This window comes from Toxoplasma gondii, chromosome III (assembly GCF_000006565.2).
Source record: "Toxoplasma gondii ME49 chromosome III, whole genome shotgun sequence".
Lineage (NCBI taxonomy): Eukaryota > Apicomplexa > Conoidasida > Eucoccidiorida > Sarcocystidae > Toxoplasma > Toxoplasma gondii.
Genome location: NC_031470.1, coordinates 450,521 through 467,086, shown reverse-complemented (window position 1 = coordinate 467,086; position 16,566 = coordinate 450,521). Strand labels below are relative to the sequence as shown.

General features: G+C 54.4%; 2 protein-coding genes across 2 annotated transcripts; one reads left to right on the top strand and one right to left on the bottom strand.

Annotated features, from left to right (window-relative positions):
- The first annotated feature begins 1,272 nt into the window (after positions 1 to 1,272).
- Positions 1,273 to 8,760, top strand: TGME49_252280 (hypothetical protein). Its single transcript, XM_002369295.2, has one exon. It carries the CDS (start codon positions 2,040 to 2,042, stop codon positions 7,443 to 7,445), a length of 5,406 nt encoding a protein of 1,801 aa, XP_002369336.1. The 5' UTR covers positions 1,273 to 2,039; the 3' UTR covers positions 7,446 to 8,760.
- On the bottom strand, positions 8,321 to 16,240 carry TGME49_252270 (L1P family of ribosomal protein). The gene is made up of 6 exons (XM_002369294.2): positions 14,505 to 16,240; positions 13,156 to 13,226; positions 11,795 to 11,901; positions 11,195 to 11,358; positions 9,828 to 9,975; positions 8,321 to 9,210 (listed from the first exon to the last, which is right to left on the bottom strand). The coding sequence occupies exons 1-6, from the start codon at positions 15,693 to 15,695 to the stop codon at positions 9,068 to 9,070; spliced, it is 1,824 nt and encodes a 607-aa protein (XP_002369335.2). The 5' UTR covers positions 15,696 to 16,240; the 3' UTR covers positions 8,321 to 9,067.
- Between the last annotated feature and the right edge of the window lie 326 nt (positions 16,241 to 16,566).

Below are 16,566 nucleotides of genomic sequence, written 5' to 3'. Positions count from 1 at the left end.
GCCGCGAAGCTGCGAACGGGTGTGTCAAGAAACGAAGCCGGTGTCTGCGTATCGGTTTCTTCGTGCTCTCCCTGACTGCCTCCCTGTGGAGGGAGTCCTTTTGCAAGAATATCTCCGGTCCGAGAAAAAGGGAAAAAACGATTCACGAGGAAACGGAGTCGCCGAAAACAGCAGATGCCCCCGAGCCTCGACCCTCTTCACATATACATGCGTGGGCGAGTCCCGCCTTCCGGGAAGTCAGCAGAACCCCCTCCTTGCGAGAAGCTGAAATTTCTTTCGCGACGATCTCTCCCTTCTCTCCCGACACAAGCATCGAATCACAAAATACTCGAGATGGCACGCACAAAGGTGCTGGCGTGCTTTTTGATGTCGGCAAGGCTGAGCTAAACGTGGCGGGGAAAAGCGTCGAAAAACGCCGTCTCCTCCGTCAAACTCTGAGACAAACGCGTCGCTCTCTCCGTGCACACTTGAAAAACGCAAAAGGATTGTAAAAAAAGCCAGAATCCCAGAGATTTCCGTAACGAAAGGATCCGGAGCCCCACCCCTCCCCCACCGAGACAACTGGGTGACAAGACCTCTCTGCACACCCGCCCAGAAAACGAGACTCGAACGGGGGCAGCCTGTGCCTCCTTCAGCTTTCAGTCAGTGCCAGAAAAGCGGGAATTGCTCGCCAAGCAAGAATGTAGAGTGAGGTTTCTTCGCTGACACGAGTCTGCAGAAACGTGGAACTCAATTCAAGACGGAACAGGTAGGAAACTCAGGAAATCCGCTCACAAGGCAGGCGCGAAACTCGGCTCCGAGGAGAGTCCAGAGTTACGTCCACATAACGCGGTAGAGTGTCAGTTTGCGCCGCTCCTCGAGGGAGCTCCGTGTTCCAGCTGTCGAGTATGCGACTCTTGGAAATCCGTGTAATACCAGGGTTCGAGAACTCGCCTCTACAGTCACCTCTGAGGTTAGGACTCAACGGAAGGCGACGCTGACAAGCGTCTTTCGAAGAAAGAGTCGAACGCAACGCACACACACCAGGCGTCGAGCCTGCCAGGCCGCTGCATGCAGGAGGCACAGACGCGCCTTCCTCCCGAGCGACTTCGGGAATTCTTTGTGTTTTGTCTCGAGCGAAAACCTGGAAAAAGCTCTTCGCTGTTCGCTTCTTTCGTCCTCTTACACCCATTTATTCGCACCCCCCAAGTCGCCCGCCCCGCCCCCTCCCCGCCGAGGCTCCGGTGTAAATGTACAGCTGTGGCGCCTCTGCGCTGACGCACAAGACATGAACTCGACTCTGCATTTGCTTGTTTTGCTTGCTATTGATACTTCAGCTTTTGTCTTGTTTTTCTTCGCGCGATTGAGTTCGAAGACAGCTACTTTAGAAATGCCAAGTGTTCCAGAAGCAAGTGTCGAAAAGAATGGAAAACTGTCGCGGTGAGGCGCCCAGCGGCCACCCGGAGCCCGCTCGATGGCGAGCCGCTCATGCTGGTTTGCAGCTGTTTTTCCGTTTGCCTGTTCATCTGTGCAAGGTTTTTTCCACTCACCAACTTCGCTTTATTAGATTTTCTTCTCTGCAAGTCCCGCCATTTCTGCGCGCGATCCCGTCCAGCCGTGTTTTCCGTTGTCCCGCCCCCCCCCCTCTGAACGCGTAGGCGAGGTTCGTCTCTTTCTCCTCCGGCTTGTTGTTCGACGGCTCTTCCTCTTCAACAGGAAGGCCGCAACGCTGACGGCCGCTTCCCTCTCCAACCAGGTGTGACCGAGTCGCCGATTCCTGAAGTCGCTCACCCTTGCCCCCTGCGAGCGGATAAACGGTGGGTCGAAGCCTCGCGTTCGAGAAAAATCGGCACTTTTCGAATCCCAGACGATCCACCCAACGCAGGCGGCTTGACACGAGTGAAAGCCGAGGAGTTTGCGACCCCACACCGCGGTGGACAACGCGTGCAGGTCTCTCGGAGATCAACCGTCGAAGGAGGCGTCGCGTTTCCTAGCAAACTCTGCAGTGTCTCTGAAGGAGACGGAAAGCCGGCGTCGCCTCTTTCGCTGCAGACACCGCGATGGCCAGCGACGCCTTCGGCTCGCCGACGCGCGACTCTCCGTCAGCTTCGCCTGCGGTTCGCCCCCCCACCTGGTCCCAGGAGTCCGTCGTCGAGGTCTCCGCTTCCGCTGCGTCTTCGGATCTCCAAAATGCCAGCAGTGAGAAGATGCGACGAGAGTCTGCGCGAACCGCGCTTGTCGTCAACTCCGAAGAAAAAGGGTATGCAGCCTTCGCAGCCGATCAACGCGCCTCCGGTCCTCCCCGACTTCCCTGCCTCGCGTCTTCTTCGCTTCACACCATAGCGCCCAACAGTTCACACGACGAGGCTGAAGAGCTGTGCCTAAACGAAGCGGTTGAAAGGCTGTGTCGGACAAAAGCGGTTGAAGAGCTCTGTTTCGAAGAAGAGAGTGGAAAGCTCAGTCGGGAAGAAGAAATCGCTTTCCACCATCGAGAGGAGGGGAGTGAGGAACTGGGGTTCCAAAAGGATCATGCAGATGACAGAGAAGAAGACGCAGTGAATCTCCCGACTCAGCTTGTTCCATTCCACACTCCAAGGTTCACGAGCAGGCGCTTCAGAGGCGCAGAAGCCGACTCCCCAGACACCTGGCTCGGGCGTACGGACAGCAGCCGCGAAGACGCGCTGAACGCAGCGAGGGTGAATCACGCAGCTGAGCTGCATGCTCGCTCGCCGGCTTGGACGCCGCGAGACGCGCCAGAGACGCCAGTGGAACGAACGCATGAATCTCCGGTTTCGAAAGCGAGCAGCGAGCAGCTGTCGCCCCCTCAAAGGACGGAAGGGATCGATCTCGCGGGAGAGCGAGAAGGCAACTCGACGGCAATCAGCGTCGAATGCAGAAGCTCGAGAGAGCGAAACAACGCAGAAGGAATCTCAACAGAAAGGTGCTCAAGAGAAAAAAGCGTAGGAGGAAGGCAGTGGAGGAAGCGTGGAAATTCCATGACGACTGCAAGGTACGTCGGAACCAGCAAGTCAGATCCTGGTAGGAGTCATAGTCCTCGGACTGTCCCTCAAGAAAGAACCTCAGAGGCCTCGGCAAGCGTCACAGAGTCTTCTCCAGCCTTCTCTCGTGGTAACCCAGAGGGGGGAAGGCGAATCGCAGATCAGTCGCGAACAGAGGAAGGAAACGCGGAAGGCGACGTAGCGCGCAGTCGTTCAGAAGCTCTGAGTCTCAACAACAGACAAGAGGCAGACACAGAAGAAAGGACAAATTCTCTCTCTGTTCACGTTCACGAAGAAGATCGACGTTGCAGCCTCTCTCCTGGCTCCTCTAGAGAGGACGCCAGGGCGCGGGTGCAGAGCAAGGCTCTTTCCGACAGCCAGACAGCGAGCAAGCAGACGATCATGCAGACGTCTCGTCCTCTCTGCGCCTCCTCGGAGACAGAGGCTGCAGGCAGCCTTGCCAAGGCTGGCGATCCCTGGGTGAAGAGGAGAGACGGCGGCTGCCGACGGATAATGGGGGACGGACACAAGCGAGAACGGAGAGCAAAGGAGGACGAGGAGACAGACGCGCGAAAACGAGACACGAGAGAGAGGAAAGAAGAAACAGAAGGAAGGAGAAGTGACGTCTCTCGTGAGAGGCAGGTCAGTGGAGAGCGAGGAGAGCGCGTCGACAAGGCAGCAGAGGCAACAGGCGCTGAAGCTGAGACCAGAAGAGAGCGAAAGCGCCGACGGCTTGACCCTCGAAGAAACCACGACCATGCTTCGCATGCGTCTGAGTCGTCGGAAGAAGACGGTTCGTTCCACTCCGCCGACGCGTCTTTTCGTTCAGGTGTAGAGACACTGCTGTCTCTGCTGTCTAGACAGCGAAAGCAAATTCGCGCTCTGACTCAGCAGGTGAACGCGATGACACGCGTGCAGCAGCTTCAAGAAGGCGAACTCGCGACTCTCCGCAAACGCAACGAGGTCGTTCTTTCGCTTCTTTCCAACGGTCCGTTCTCCATGCATGCGCCGAAGAGAAAGCGAACTCCTTTGCTCGCATGTCGCAGAAGCGGCTCCGGGTCTGGCAAATGGTATTGCTCTGAAGGTTACGCAGATTCGCCGCTACCGACAGAAAAAGAGTCTTGTCTTATGGCTTGCTTCCAGCCTCACACTTTGTCTCTCCATTCGCCGTCTCTCGCCTCCGACTCTCGCGCGCGGGCATCTGTAGGTGCCTCTGTCTCTGCCGCTCTGCATGCGTCGTGGGATTCTTCCGAGGTCCGGGCTCCTCCATCTCACTGTGAAGCTTCTTCCATTTCTCCAGCTCGTTTCCAGTCCACTCCTGTCGCTTCCTCGACTCTCGCTCCTGCTCTCAGTTCGTCTCCTTCCTTCTCTCTCCACTCATCGCAGCCTTCTTCCTCCTCGTCCTCTTCCTCTCTTCAGTCTTCGTCCGCCACATCGTTTTCTTCCTGTCTCCAGTCTACCTCGTCTTCTTTCTCGCCTTCCGCTTCTTCCTGTCTCGACCCCTCAGATTCGCCTGAGGCTCTGCATGCGACCGCCTGCCGCGACTCCATGTGCAGAAAATCTGTCAATCCCTTCCAAGGCTGTCTTGGAGAGTCTGGAGCCTTCGGTGGGGACGAGGGAGAAGGGGCGCAACGCATGCGCGAACCATCTGGTCAGGTGAGCCCGTTGCAGACGAAGGAGGCAGATGCGTCGGCAGCTACTCGTGAGGAGAACAAGGAGAACGAAGCAGTTTGCGAAGGCGAGTCGGACAGACGGAGATGCGTTTTCAAACCGAGTTTGTTGCATGCCTCCGGGGCGCAGCAGCGTCGACCAGACACGGCAAAGCGAAGAGAGACGGAAACGCCGCATGCAGTCCACCTTCCTGCCCCTCCAGGCAGAACGTCTCGGCCTGCCGACGGCGCATGTACCGTGTCTCTGTCTCCTCGTCTCTCGTCTCCTTCCCCTTGCAGTCATGTTTCTTCTTTCTTCTCTCGTGGAGAGCAGCTGCGCAACGCATCCCCAGTGCCGAGAGAGAGAAGCGACGGAGTGCATCCGCGTTCGCCGGCAGGACAGGAACCTCGGCTCCCTCGGCGAACGTCGCAGGACCTCTGCGAGAGAAGGCGGTCTGTCACTCGTGAGTGCAAAGCGCCCAGTGCAGGTGGCGAGCACGGCGAAGCAGAGCGAGAAAGTAGGGGAAGTAAGAGAGACAGAGATCTTCGCGGTTGCGAGCGAACAGGTGGAATTCGCGAAAACTGCCGGTGGGCAGGAGAGTCTTGCTCAGCGGACGGGAACGCTATTTGCGAAGAGAAACGAAGAAAAAGAGAAGAAGGACGTGACGCTGCCAGAGACAGGAACCGAGAAGGCCAAGAGCGAGGAGAAGACAGAGGAATGGGGAAGGTGAGCGGTATGGAGGAGAGAACCAAGAAGCGCGCATGCAAATCTGGGGCTCCGTGTTGCAGGAGAAGCGAGTCGGACGAGGCTGGAAAAGAGAACTCGTTATGTCGACACCGGGGGCGAACTGGAGAAGTGAGAGAAGTCGAGTGTCTCTCTTTTGTCGAAAAACTAAGCGAACCGCGAGGGGGACAATCGGCCGCAGCAGCCTTCCTCAGCTCCCTGGAGAAAGCGACAGAATGGGGTGGAGCGCGCGAGTCGGAAAACGAAAACGCCCGGATTCGTCCAGTGGCTCAGGAGGTGCATGCCGACGAGCCGAAAGACGCGGCGAAGCCGCAGGTGACCAGACACCTCGAGGAAGAGAATCGGCAGTTCAGAGTCTCGTCCAGAATCCGGCCGCAGCACCGTCTTGGAAGAGAAGCGGAGCGAGACAGAGAAGAGTTCGTGGAAGAAGAAGAGTTGGAGAAAGAAGAAAGAGTCGAAGACGGGCAGATGAAGTCCACTCTTCCTGCGCCTCACCAGAGAGGCGAGAGCGTCACAGGCGCTGAGGCACCTGGTGTACGTCCGGTCGCGGAACAGGAAAGAAAGAGAACAGCCGAAATAGAGGGTTTGGGCGGAGACATCCGTTTCTGGTCAGTGCGGGCTGCTCCCAAGAGGACGGCAAAAGATGAGACTTTTTTCCGCGTTTCGAGGTCGCGGTTTGACGTCGCTTCTTCCGACAAGACGTCGCCGGATGGAGAGCTCCGAAACAGCAAAGGTCTCAGAGGCAACCGAAAAGACCGAGAAGGCAGAGGAAGTCTCGGATCGAAGGGGAAGAGTGGAGACGGAAGGTGCGAACCGCGCGAGTTGTCTGCAGCGACAGCGCCTCGGCGGGGATGTTCACGCAAAGGCGCAGTCCGAAGCTCGGCTCTCCTCGCCCTGAGGGAGAGACAGCGCAGGTGGGAGAGTCTCCCCAGAGTTCGCTTGCTGGCGCCTGAACGCAGAGTTCGACTCCAAATGCCTGGGGCAGACTGCTCACAGTGTGCCCGCTTCTACTCCATGCTGCAAGAAGACCTTGCTGCAGAAGTTAGCGGCCGAACGAAGGCCAGAGGGGGAGAGAATAAGGAAGAAGACAAAGAAGAAAAGGAAAGAGACAGAGGAGGGAATGGGCAAGAAGAAGGAGAAGGGCAGTGCCCAGATTTCTTGGGGAGAACGCGGGAAGATGAGAGGGGGGAAGGCGACAGCGGAAAGGCGAGTGGGAGAGCAGGAAGCGGCAGAGAGCTCGGGAGACTGTGTCTCGTTCAGGAGAGAAGACATGGAAATGTTCCGGTCATGTCTGAGTGTCGTGGTTTCTCCGAGTCTCGTGTGGACTCCGCGAAAGATCTCGGAGCTTCGCAAGGAGAGCCGGAGGAGTCTCTCTCTGCCGACGTATCTCTTCTTTCCGTGAGAGGAAGCGAGAGAGAGACAAGTAGAGAGACAGGTAGGTGGAGTGAGGCTGCTTCCTCAGCTGGCGACCGGAAACGCGTCTCTGGCCAGGACGCGAGTCGAAGTTCTGTTCCAGTGACTTCTGACTCGAGTTCTTCTTCAACTTCTCGTGCACGTTTCTGGCTGTCCGGCCCTCGCTCGCATGCTTCGGCTGTCGGCAGAGGCGAGGCGACAGCCGAAGGAGAAGCAGGAGGCGGCAAGGAGACAACCCAGGAGACAAGCGAATGCAGGTGGCGTGGGGACCTTCCCGAAAGCTCGCTGTCGCCTGTGCCTGCTCTGCCCAGAGAGAAGAGGCGCCCAAGAGAACTCGGGAGGAAAGGAGAGAGAAAGAAAGCGCAAGATGAGAGGCGAAATCGGGAGGGGAGGCCGACGGCGGCAGACAGTGACGGGAGGGACGAGACGCGCCAAGACAGAAAGAGAGAGCAAGCGAAACAAAAAGGAGAGAACAGTGAAGGACGACGATGGCAAGTGTGTTCGTCCCTTAACCGAGAGCTGCTTGGCGCATCAAGGCACAGATACTTTGCTCCGCCGCCCAGCACTCCGAAGGGATTCTGGGACTTCACCACTTTCTCTTCCCCCGTTCGGTCGAGAGAGACGAACGGCGATTTGACCGAGCGAGAAGAGAGAGCTTAGGAGAAGAGAGGGAAGAGCGAGACTAGAAACAGAGGGAGGTGATGGACGCATACATCTTCCGAAAAGTCTGGAAGGCAGCTACCGTGAACTGAAGGTTCTTCGCCTCGTGGTGGGGGCGGCAGAAGCGTAAACGCTTCTTCGCCTCTCGCTCTGCGTTTTCGTGACCCACGAGTTCAGCTCCGCTTTTTAAAAATCCCTAGACAAGGTTTCCTTCAACCAACTCTCGAGTTCCCTTAAAGCAGATCCATTCACGGAATTTTACGGTAGGCAATTAGCATGTGTCGTCAACTGTGAGAAGGCAGCTTAAGCCATTTCTGTTTCTTCGATTTCCAATGGACAGGGCTGGATCGCAATTACACATTTTCGCCGCGAGACTTCCTCGCCGAGGCCTCGCATGCGTTTAGTCTTAAGATTGAGCAGTCTGTCAAGTTCTTGTGCTTCCTCCACCTTCGACTGTTTACCACTCCACTGGAGTCTGTCGTTCGCGTCATCAGCGAGAGAAAGCAGCCTCTGTGAGACGTCCTCCCATTGAGGACAGCACTGCTCTTTCGAGTTTTACGGGAGAACAGAGGTCTCCGAAGTCTCAGGAGGAAGAATGAGTCTTTCACAACGTGGCTCTTTCTAAATTGCACGTCGCTTTGAATTAAAGGGTGAAATTTGTGCTAAAAAAACCACCATGGTGCAGGAGTAGCTCGGTTCGCCATGAGCAACCGAAAACATCAGACCCACTTTCCCTGGTCACTCTCTCTCGCGTGTCTCCGACCGGCCGTCGGTCGAGAAGAGAATACACTCTCGAAAACAGGGTCGCGTCCAAAAACTTCTCCCCGCTGTGGATCCGCGGTGGTGAAGAGCTCAAAGAGACAACAGAGAAGAAAAGAAGAACGAGGGAACAGAGTTTAGGTGTATCACCGTTCACGACTGTCGGACTAGACTCCTGTTAGTTCACTGAAGGCCTCTTGTCAGCAGTAGATTTGCGTCCAGTTTCAACAAAAGAAAGGGTATTTTCCACATGCAGTTCGTGTCTAGTCTTCAGAGGAGAGTTCTCCACGCGCTGTTGAGAACCGCGGTGCTCGACTGGACGGCTCTGCCCTCCACGTTTGCCGTGCTCGTCTACCACGCAGAGTGACAAGAAGAAATCTCAGCCGCAGAGTGAAATAAAGAAATCTGATCCAAGAGTGAGGAAAAGAAAGTTCGACCAAAGAGTGAGATGAATTAGTGGAACGCAGACAGAAGATAGAGCGTTGAGTGCAAACAGCCCATCGCATGCCGCCCAAACTAACAAAGGCTGTCTCTGAAGACGCCGACACACGAGCCACGATGCTCACATGCCATCACACCTATAGGTAAATGTATACATATAAAAACTAATAACTACATGAATATTATTGTCTATATAAATATATATGTATGTATACATTTGTATATGCTTGCATGTGTAAGCATTTATACGTGTCTGAAACTGGAACTATAAGCACTTTCCATGTGCCAGTAGTGCTGGCGAGAAGAAAGAAAACGGTGACTCGCGAGGGGCGGGTCGGTCCCCAGTGCTGCCTGTCTGTGAGGCAGGCGAAAAAGAGAATTGAGATTCCGTCCTCCGTGAAAACGAGTTCCTTTCTCCAAGTTCAACGGTAGTAACCGACAGACGACGGCAGCAGCTGCGCAGGATCCATTTGAATCGCAGGCGTTCCTTGCGCCCAGAGAGATCCCGCCACGATGAACGCGTCGGCGTTCGTAGTTTGTTGCCGCGCGCGCCCTCCCGCCAGCTCTGAACGGTGACAGGAGACGGTTCCGACTCAGCAGGCAGTTTGGAGACAGGAGACACTTTGCAGACAGGAGAAAGTTCGGAGACACTTTTGAGGCGAACAGTGCGCGTAGGCGACGGCAGCTTGCTTTCTCAGGACCATGCGGGTGCAGCCCCACAGAGTCAATGGCTCATCGTCTCAGGAGAAACTCTACAAATGGAGAGCTCCTTGGGGGCTGCAACAGAGAGGAAGTGAATGGCCTTCGGTTGCTTGTGCTCGCCGAGAGACCGTGTCGAAGTGACAACCGCGACTCGAAAAACGGATCAAAGAAAGAAGGCCGCCGACGACAGCGCACCAGAGCGGCAGAGGACGAGGAGCGAAACCATCGCAAACCGGAGGAGGTTCAGAGGTCGAGAGGAGAACGAGAAGAGAGAGAGAGGAACGGTGCGCGACCAAACAAGAGGAAGACGACCCTTCGGATGAATGGTAAACGGCACTGTGAAGCCTAAACGACGAAAGTGAAAGGCCTGGAGTTTCAGAAGAACTATTCGATGGCCACACCCTTCGACTGGTGCTACCGTTAGTCGCGAGAAGAAAGAGATCTGCTCCAAATTAACGCTGGAAAAAGGCGCTTCCTTACCAGGTATTGCCGGCAAAAGATTCTTCTCCATAAGGAGGCGCCGGCGCCTTTCAACAAAGTGAAGCGGCGGCCAGACAAAGGAACGAGCGAACGCCTGAGTGGCTTCGTCCTGCCGGGCTCCACTCGACCGCGGCCGCGCCTTCAGCACCTGGAAACGGGCAGTGCAGGCCGCGTAGATGAAGACATGCAAAGACATATAAATTCACCGAAGGTCATATATATATATATATACAAATATGTAGAAACCCATTGGGGCCCAAATATATATGCATATACAGATATATACGCAAATAGATATACATGCATCTAAGCATATATGCATATATATATATATATATGAATATATGCAAGTATGCATAAATATGTACACGATCATATAAAAACTGCATGTAAATGTCTACAGAAATGTATAGAAGGACACATACAAATGTACATAAATATACAAATACACATAAATGTACCTGTACACATATGCAAATATCTAAATGGGAAGCAGAGGGCGTTTAAGAAGCAGAACTCGAAGAATATGGCAGAACGACAGGCTGACAGAAAGACGACGAGAGGCACAACAATGAAGAAAAAGAGCAAGTGTGGCTGCGTTGCTCCCGCGTGATGCCCTGGACGCCTCCATCGATGCTTAGTCCCCGAACCCTCCCTTCCCAGTTGTTTTCTCAGTTCTTTTCGTTGCTCTCTTTTCTCTTCTTCTTTGTGCATTTCTCCAATGTGCAGAACACTCAGAGTATCCATGAGTCAACTTCGGGCGACCGTTGTCATTTTTTAACGATTTACATAAAAGCATATTTTACGTGGATACACAGTCGCTGATGTATTTTGCCAGGTGCTTCCATCGAAATCCGTCTCCTCTCTGTCTCTCCTTCAATCTCTGTGTCGGCGACGGTACGCTGAAATTCGACTGCCTTAAACACAAGCGACAGAGGAAACGCTTCCCTTCCCTCGACGGGCGTCTTGCCCAGAAGCTCCCTTGGACCATTTGGGGAGGTTTCTCTCGCTGTTAATACAGGTGGTGCCAATGGTCCACATGATCCGCCTGGAGCATGTCGGCGATGTCGTATAACGTTAATGTCGTAGGATGCTGAACTGCGGCACTTCCACTTGTAGAGCATCACCCAGGTGGAAGAACATCGACGTCGCGGGATGCTGAAGCGCAAGGCCTGAAGAGCGGGCGAAGACGCCCTGCGCGGTGTTCCACATCGTCCTCTGTTGCAACAGTTTCTACTTTCAGTGAACTACTTTTGCGGTGTAGCTCTGTTCCTCGTGTCGTGCGTCATTTGTCCGGACGCCAGATCTTTTTCCAGATCCTTCGCCCTGTGTTAGAAGCTTCCCTTCGGCTTCTGACGCCGACGCACCTCTTTGACGACGCATTTGATGTTTTCAAGGAGCTGAGAGGCCTCGAAGTCTTGTCTCCCCACGACGATTCGCACCTCGCCAGAGTCGCCTTCAGCGCGGAACTCGACGGTCTCGCCTCGCTTCACGGCTCGAACAGCCTCAGAAAGATTCGTGACGACGGTGCCTGAGCGCAAGGAAAGATTCACAAAATCGCTGTCTCGGCCGACCGCCAGACGTCCGCAGCTCGCGAGCCGCGACGCATGCGACGGCTGCAAAAACAAGAAGGCACGCAGCGACGCCTCACGCGCGAAAACCGCCTTCCCGCACATATGCAAGCATACGCAAATGTATGTATGTATATACATATATATATATATATATGTGAAGGAATGGCTCGAGACGTAGATCGGCCTTCTGGGTCGGCGTCAGGTGTGCGGCGCTTCTGTCGAGTCTCCAAAGCAAAGGTCCAAAAGCAACGAGCTGAAAAAGCCGAAGAGAGAGATGGGTGCTGATGGTGACACAGAGGACGGTGTTGAGACACGCATGCAGAGAAGGGAGCGGAGTTCTCGAGTACGCGTGCGCACGTGAAGAAGCTGAGAAGCCGCTGTTTCGAAACTCACCGGACTTGGGAGAAGGCATCAGTTTCCGCGGTCCGAGCACTCGCGCGACCTTGAGGAGTTTTGGCATGACGCTTGCAACTGCCAATGTCTTGTCGAAGCCCACCCATCTGGAGGAGACGGCAGAAAAAGGAAGAGCCGCACATGACTTGTGCAGGAAGCTGAAGAAATCCAGTTGAGTGCGAGGGATACTGTCACGCGACTCGCGGAGTTCGTAACAAGAGCTCTTTTTCCTTGAAATGTCCACCTGCCCCCTACGTGTCGATGTTAGATCAACAATAGCAACTGCCTTCGTCGCCATGCTCACAAAGACTCCACTCGAATGAGCTTCCCACGCGTACACTTGCCGTCCGTCCGTACAGCTCAAGGACGCATGCCAGGAGTGAATCAGACTTGAGTGGATGCATCTTCTTGTAAACGGCTTGCAGTTTGGTGGAACCACCACACCCACACTTCTCACAACAGGCAGCCGGTTCGTCAGAAACACCGCATCTGCACGCATGGTGTACGAATGTCATGACATTTTCTGGGGTCGCTCCTTCCCGCTGATAGTCTGGTTCCTGGAAAAACGAATTGGCATCTTGTTCTTTATTCTATCCGGAAAGCGACCACATCCTCTACCGCTCACTGAAACGTTCACTGCGGCACGGCACACGCTAAGAGATGGCAGCGCTCATACTGGCAACCCTCAATCTTGACAGTGAATTTCAGTTATTGATGACCAGTAGTCATGTCGACACCATTTGCTTCTAAGTCTCCTATCAGTACAAAAGCGGCGCCGTTGCACACCGACATTGCCTGTGCTCGTAGGCGCACAAAACGCTTTTGTTTTTGTGCGAAAAAAAAAGCGACAGAGAGCAGCATTCGTCCGCTTCCTTCCCCTGTCTATTCCCCTCCGTGTGTTGGACCCTCCGGCAGGTCTCTGCACGTCCTTTAACAGAAAAAAGTCGAGTAGAGACTTAGAGAAAAGTGGACCAGAGTCTTAGATTGCAAGCGACCCCTCACACGAAGGGAGGGTGCCCTGAGATGCGCTGACACGAATGAGTCAGGAAAAAATAATTGCTGGACACCGCCACCTCACTGGGGTCCTGCGACACCTAGAAGCGATGTGGACTCAACATCCTACAACAGTGGTTTTCCAGGTCGATTCGGTTCTAAGCGTGACTGTTCTATGCGGGAAATAGACGGATTGCTGTCACCGATCGCATTAACGGCTGTCTCTCTCTCTCTGACTCGCGCCCAGTCGCTTTCTGCACCCTCTGTTTTTCGGACGCCGCCTGCGGGTTCCCAGCATTCTCCTTGAAGCTGGGCAGACGTGCAGAGTTGGAGAGACTCTCGACAAGATTCTGCAGACAGCAACTCACCCTTTGGCAATCCGAGGCAGCAGAGCATCCACGCCAGCGTAGTCTGCTCCAAGAGCCAGCATGGCGGGAGCCTGGAGAAGAAATGTCCAGCAGTCCAGAGAAAAACTGTACGATGTTGCGACGAAAATCGGAGTAAGCAATGAACAGGTCTCGCCACATGTGGACCAGAAGCAAAAATGACTGGATTACAGCATGATGCGACGTCGGCGGTATTTCACAGTGTTTTGACGTAGAGACCGAAACTCTTGACTTCAGCGACCGGCCATCGTGTTGTAGGGCTCCGAGGCCGCACGGGTCTCCGGAAACAGAACCCGTTGAAAGCAGGTGGGAGGCGGAGAACGACATTGTCGTGGCAGTGCGGCGGCTTCAACTCCTCATCCTAGACATGCAATGTTTTTATTTATTCGATTTGCAATAAAGACTTCTGAATCGCAGGGGCTTATCCAGCCGTCTCTCCCTCATCCAACTTAAAGTAGGGTCCGCGAACCAGAATTGGATAACTCAAATCGAATAAACAGAGACATTAAAACGATTCTTTGTATTACATTTTACCTTGCCTTTTGTCGGTTGTATTACAATAGTTTTACAGATCTTCTATTTACTTTTCAGCGACAGCAAAACGCAAGTTGGTTCTCAAAAAGTTGGGCCAGCCAGAGCAGCTACAAAGACGGTGGCATCGTGTCTCAGTGTCACTGTTGGAAGGCGCATCGACGTACAGGTGCCAAGATGCTGAAGGGGGCATTAAAAAACGGGAGTCGGGAGCCACGGAAGACGTAGCGTTTTGTGCATTCCCTGTGCCTGCTTCCGATGGACGAGAGTTCCATCAGTGCATTACCAACTACAGAGTGGGTCCAGCAAGGATAATTCAGTATGGCCCTTTGTTCATGGAATCGAAAGAGCTTCCACCGAGTGTCATTACACAACGTCTGTCCCCTGCTCCTTCACACCACACTCCCTGGCTCCATGACAGCACAGCAAGCTACGACTGTCCCGGCCACACCGCCACCCCACGTGGATTAACACAAAGCAGCAAACGATTTTGGAGAGTTTTTATATTCCCTCGAAAACTGGGCATTACGGGTTTACCCACTCTAAGCTGCATGGCCTCCGCGCGCAGTCTTGTTTTCACGTTGAGTGCTGAATCGAAGAAGCGTAAGTGAGTCGAGGACAACTCCTGAATCGCCGAGCGTCTCAGTACAACCTCTGTCCTGTTCACACCTGATTTTGTTTTGGCGCAAAGATACATAGATATAGATAGACACACAGAGAAATATGGACAGATATGGATAGATAGATACGAATGAAGGCCTAAGTATTCTTTTGTATTTCGTACAGACTACGGCTCTTACTTCTTCGTCGGGGCAGAAGACGGCCAGTCGCACGTTGCTGCCGACGCCGTGTTGGAGTGTACATACACCACGAACCGATTCGCGCTTCAGATCCGCAGCTACGTTCAGCGTGAGGTAGACGAGCGCCTCGTCGCCGAAAGCAGGCGCGGGCGACATCGGCGCCTCCGCTTGTTCGTCTTTCTGCAGCGTGTCATCCGTCTTTGTGGCGGAGAAGAGCGGTTCCGTGTCCCCGAGGAAACGCGGATATTCGCTGTCGGCGAGGCGCTTCGGCGCAAGCGGCAGAAACGCCTGGAAAACGCGGACCGCGTGGAAGGGGGAGAGTTGGAGGCATTGTAAAGAGCCTGAGTCGTCGGCGGTCAAATGTGCGTCCGCGGGCAGTGACAGCGACGCCGCGTCCAGCGCGGTCGCGGCAAAGAGTGGAGGCGGGGTGGCGAGGATGTGCTTGCTCTTGGGGTTTCGTGGAGTCCGAAAAGGAATATACCGTTTTCCTCGTTTAGTAGAAGCCGCGAAAGCCGAGGACGGCGAGAACGGGGACATGCATGCGGCTCCCTCCGAGGAAGGAGAGGAGGCGACCGCGCCGAGGACGAGCGAAGAGAACATCCTCGCCTTCTCGAATGGAGAAGCAGGCGTAGCGGCCTCGGGAGACCTGCGCCTCTCAGTCATAGTTTGCGGGGAGGTCGACGCTCCGGGGGTCCAGCCACGGAAGGGACACCGTGCTGCCTTCACAGACCAGTTCCTCTCGCTCAACACATCTTCGCTTGCATGTGTCTCCTGAAGAGACCTCGAAAAGAGACCCTGTGTCGCAGAAAACTCCAGACAGCGTCGTCCGGAGCCGCGGCCCTTCGTCTCGCTTAACCTACTACCTACCCAGGCGCCACGAGTGCCGCCGTCTCTGTCGGCGGTTAAAGAAGAGCAAGGACCTGGAGATGTGGCACACGGAAGTTGCTGGTGAAGAGGAGACTGCATGCATTGATTCTGTGCATTGGGGGCTCGGCTTGAGCCAGGTGACTGAAACTCAAGAGCTGCGGAGTCTCGGGGGAAAAGCTCAAGGGACGGAGACGCAGGCGCTCGTCTTTTTTCTGTGGAGAGTCGCTGGTGCAGCGCCCACATCACCTCACGGCTGCGAGTAGAGAAACTCGCGAGTTCGCCGCCCTGGACGCTTCCAGGAAAACTTCTCCAAATGGACAACATCTCTCTAAAAACGTAAGATTCGGGAAACCGCGCTGACCACGAGAAAGCGTGCCGCCTTAATCGATTGTCGAGAGTACAGGGGACGCTCTCCGATTCCTCTTGAACCCCGCGATATTTAGTGTCGCTTTTTGATATTTCCTCAGGTGGAAAAGGCAGCCACCGCTGCCGATTCTCACTCTAGGCACACTCGAGACCGGCAAAGTAGAGAACACGCGAGGCTTGCCGTCGGCTTAGCGTGATGAAGATTCAGAGGGGAACTGCAGGTCATCCACGGCCATCTTCGCGCGGAAGTGACGCTGCGATGATATTGAAAACGAATGGCAGAGGCAAAATCTGCGCGAGTGGAATAAAAAAAAGCAACATCTGCGTGGAGGGGGACCCAAATTGAGTGTGCGGCTGAAACGTTGCATGTGACGCACGTCTGCATCTACTGTCGGTTCACCACTGAAAAAGGAAAGACTTTACGATTGTAAGCTGCTTCACATACAACGTTTAAAACAGAGTAAAGTGGGAACAGAGGATGAAGCCCTAGGAATGGCTGTGAGCTTTGTAAATGCTGCCGAGCATGTCTGCTTCTTCCCCGTCGAACTGGTTCTTCTAAGATCGCATGCAGCCCCCAGTGTGTATTGGCGACGCTAGCGAGGACACCGGGAAACCAGTTACTGCAGGTCGTGAAATTCGCGGTGACGAATCACTAAATTTGCAGTCATGCGCTCCTGAGGTAGACGAAATTCACTCCGATCAAGCTGCATTTTCAATTTCATCAGTGTGCCGCAAAGCGCGAACGTGTTCAAGAGCTGTCCGCCGGCAGCTTAACACTATTCCAAACACTGGATGCATTCGCTTCCTGACGAACCTGCACGAGAAAGGA

Excerpts from the sequence above, each read along its gene's own strand:
- TGME49_252280 (XM_002369295.2), top strand. The coding sequence starts at position 2,040 with ATGGCCAGCGACGCCTTCGGCTCGCCGACGCGCGACTCTCCGTCAGCT.
- TGME49_252270 (XM_002369294.2), bottom strand. The coding sequence starts at position 15,695 with ATGTTGTCCATTTGGAGAAGTTTTCCTGGAAGCGTCCAGGGCGGCGAA. Across the intron at positions 11,902-13,155 it reads CTGCCTCGGATTGCCAAAGG|ATGGGTGGGCTTCGACAAGA; the intron begins GTGAGTTGCTGT and ends CGTCTCCTCCAG. Across the intron at positions 9,211-9,827 it reads TCTTTTGCCGGCAATACCTG|AGCTGGCGGGAGGGCGCGCG; the intron begins GTAAGGAAGCGC and ends GTCACCGTTCAG.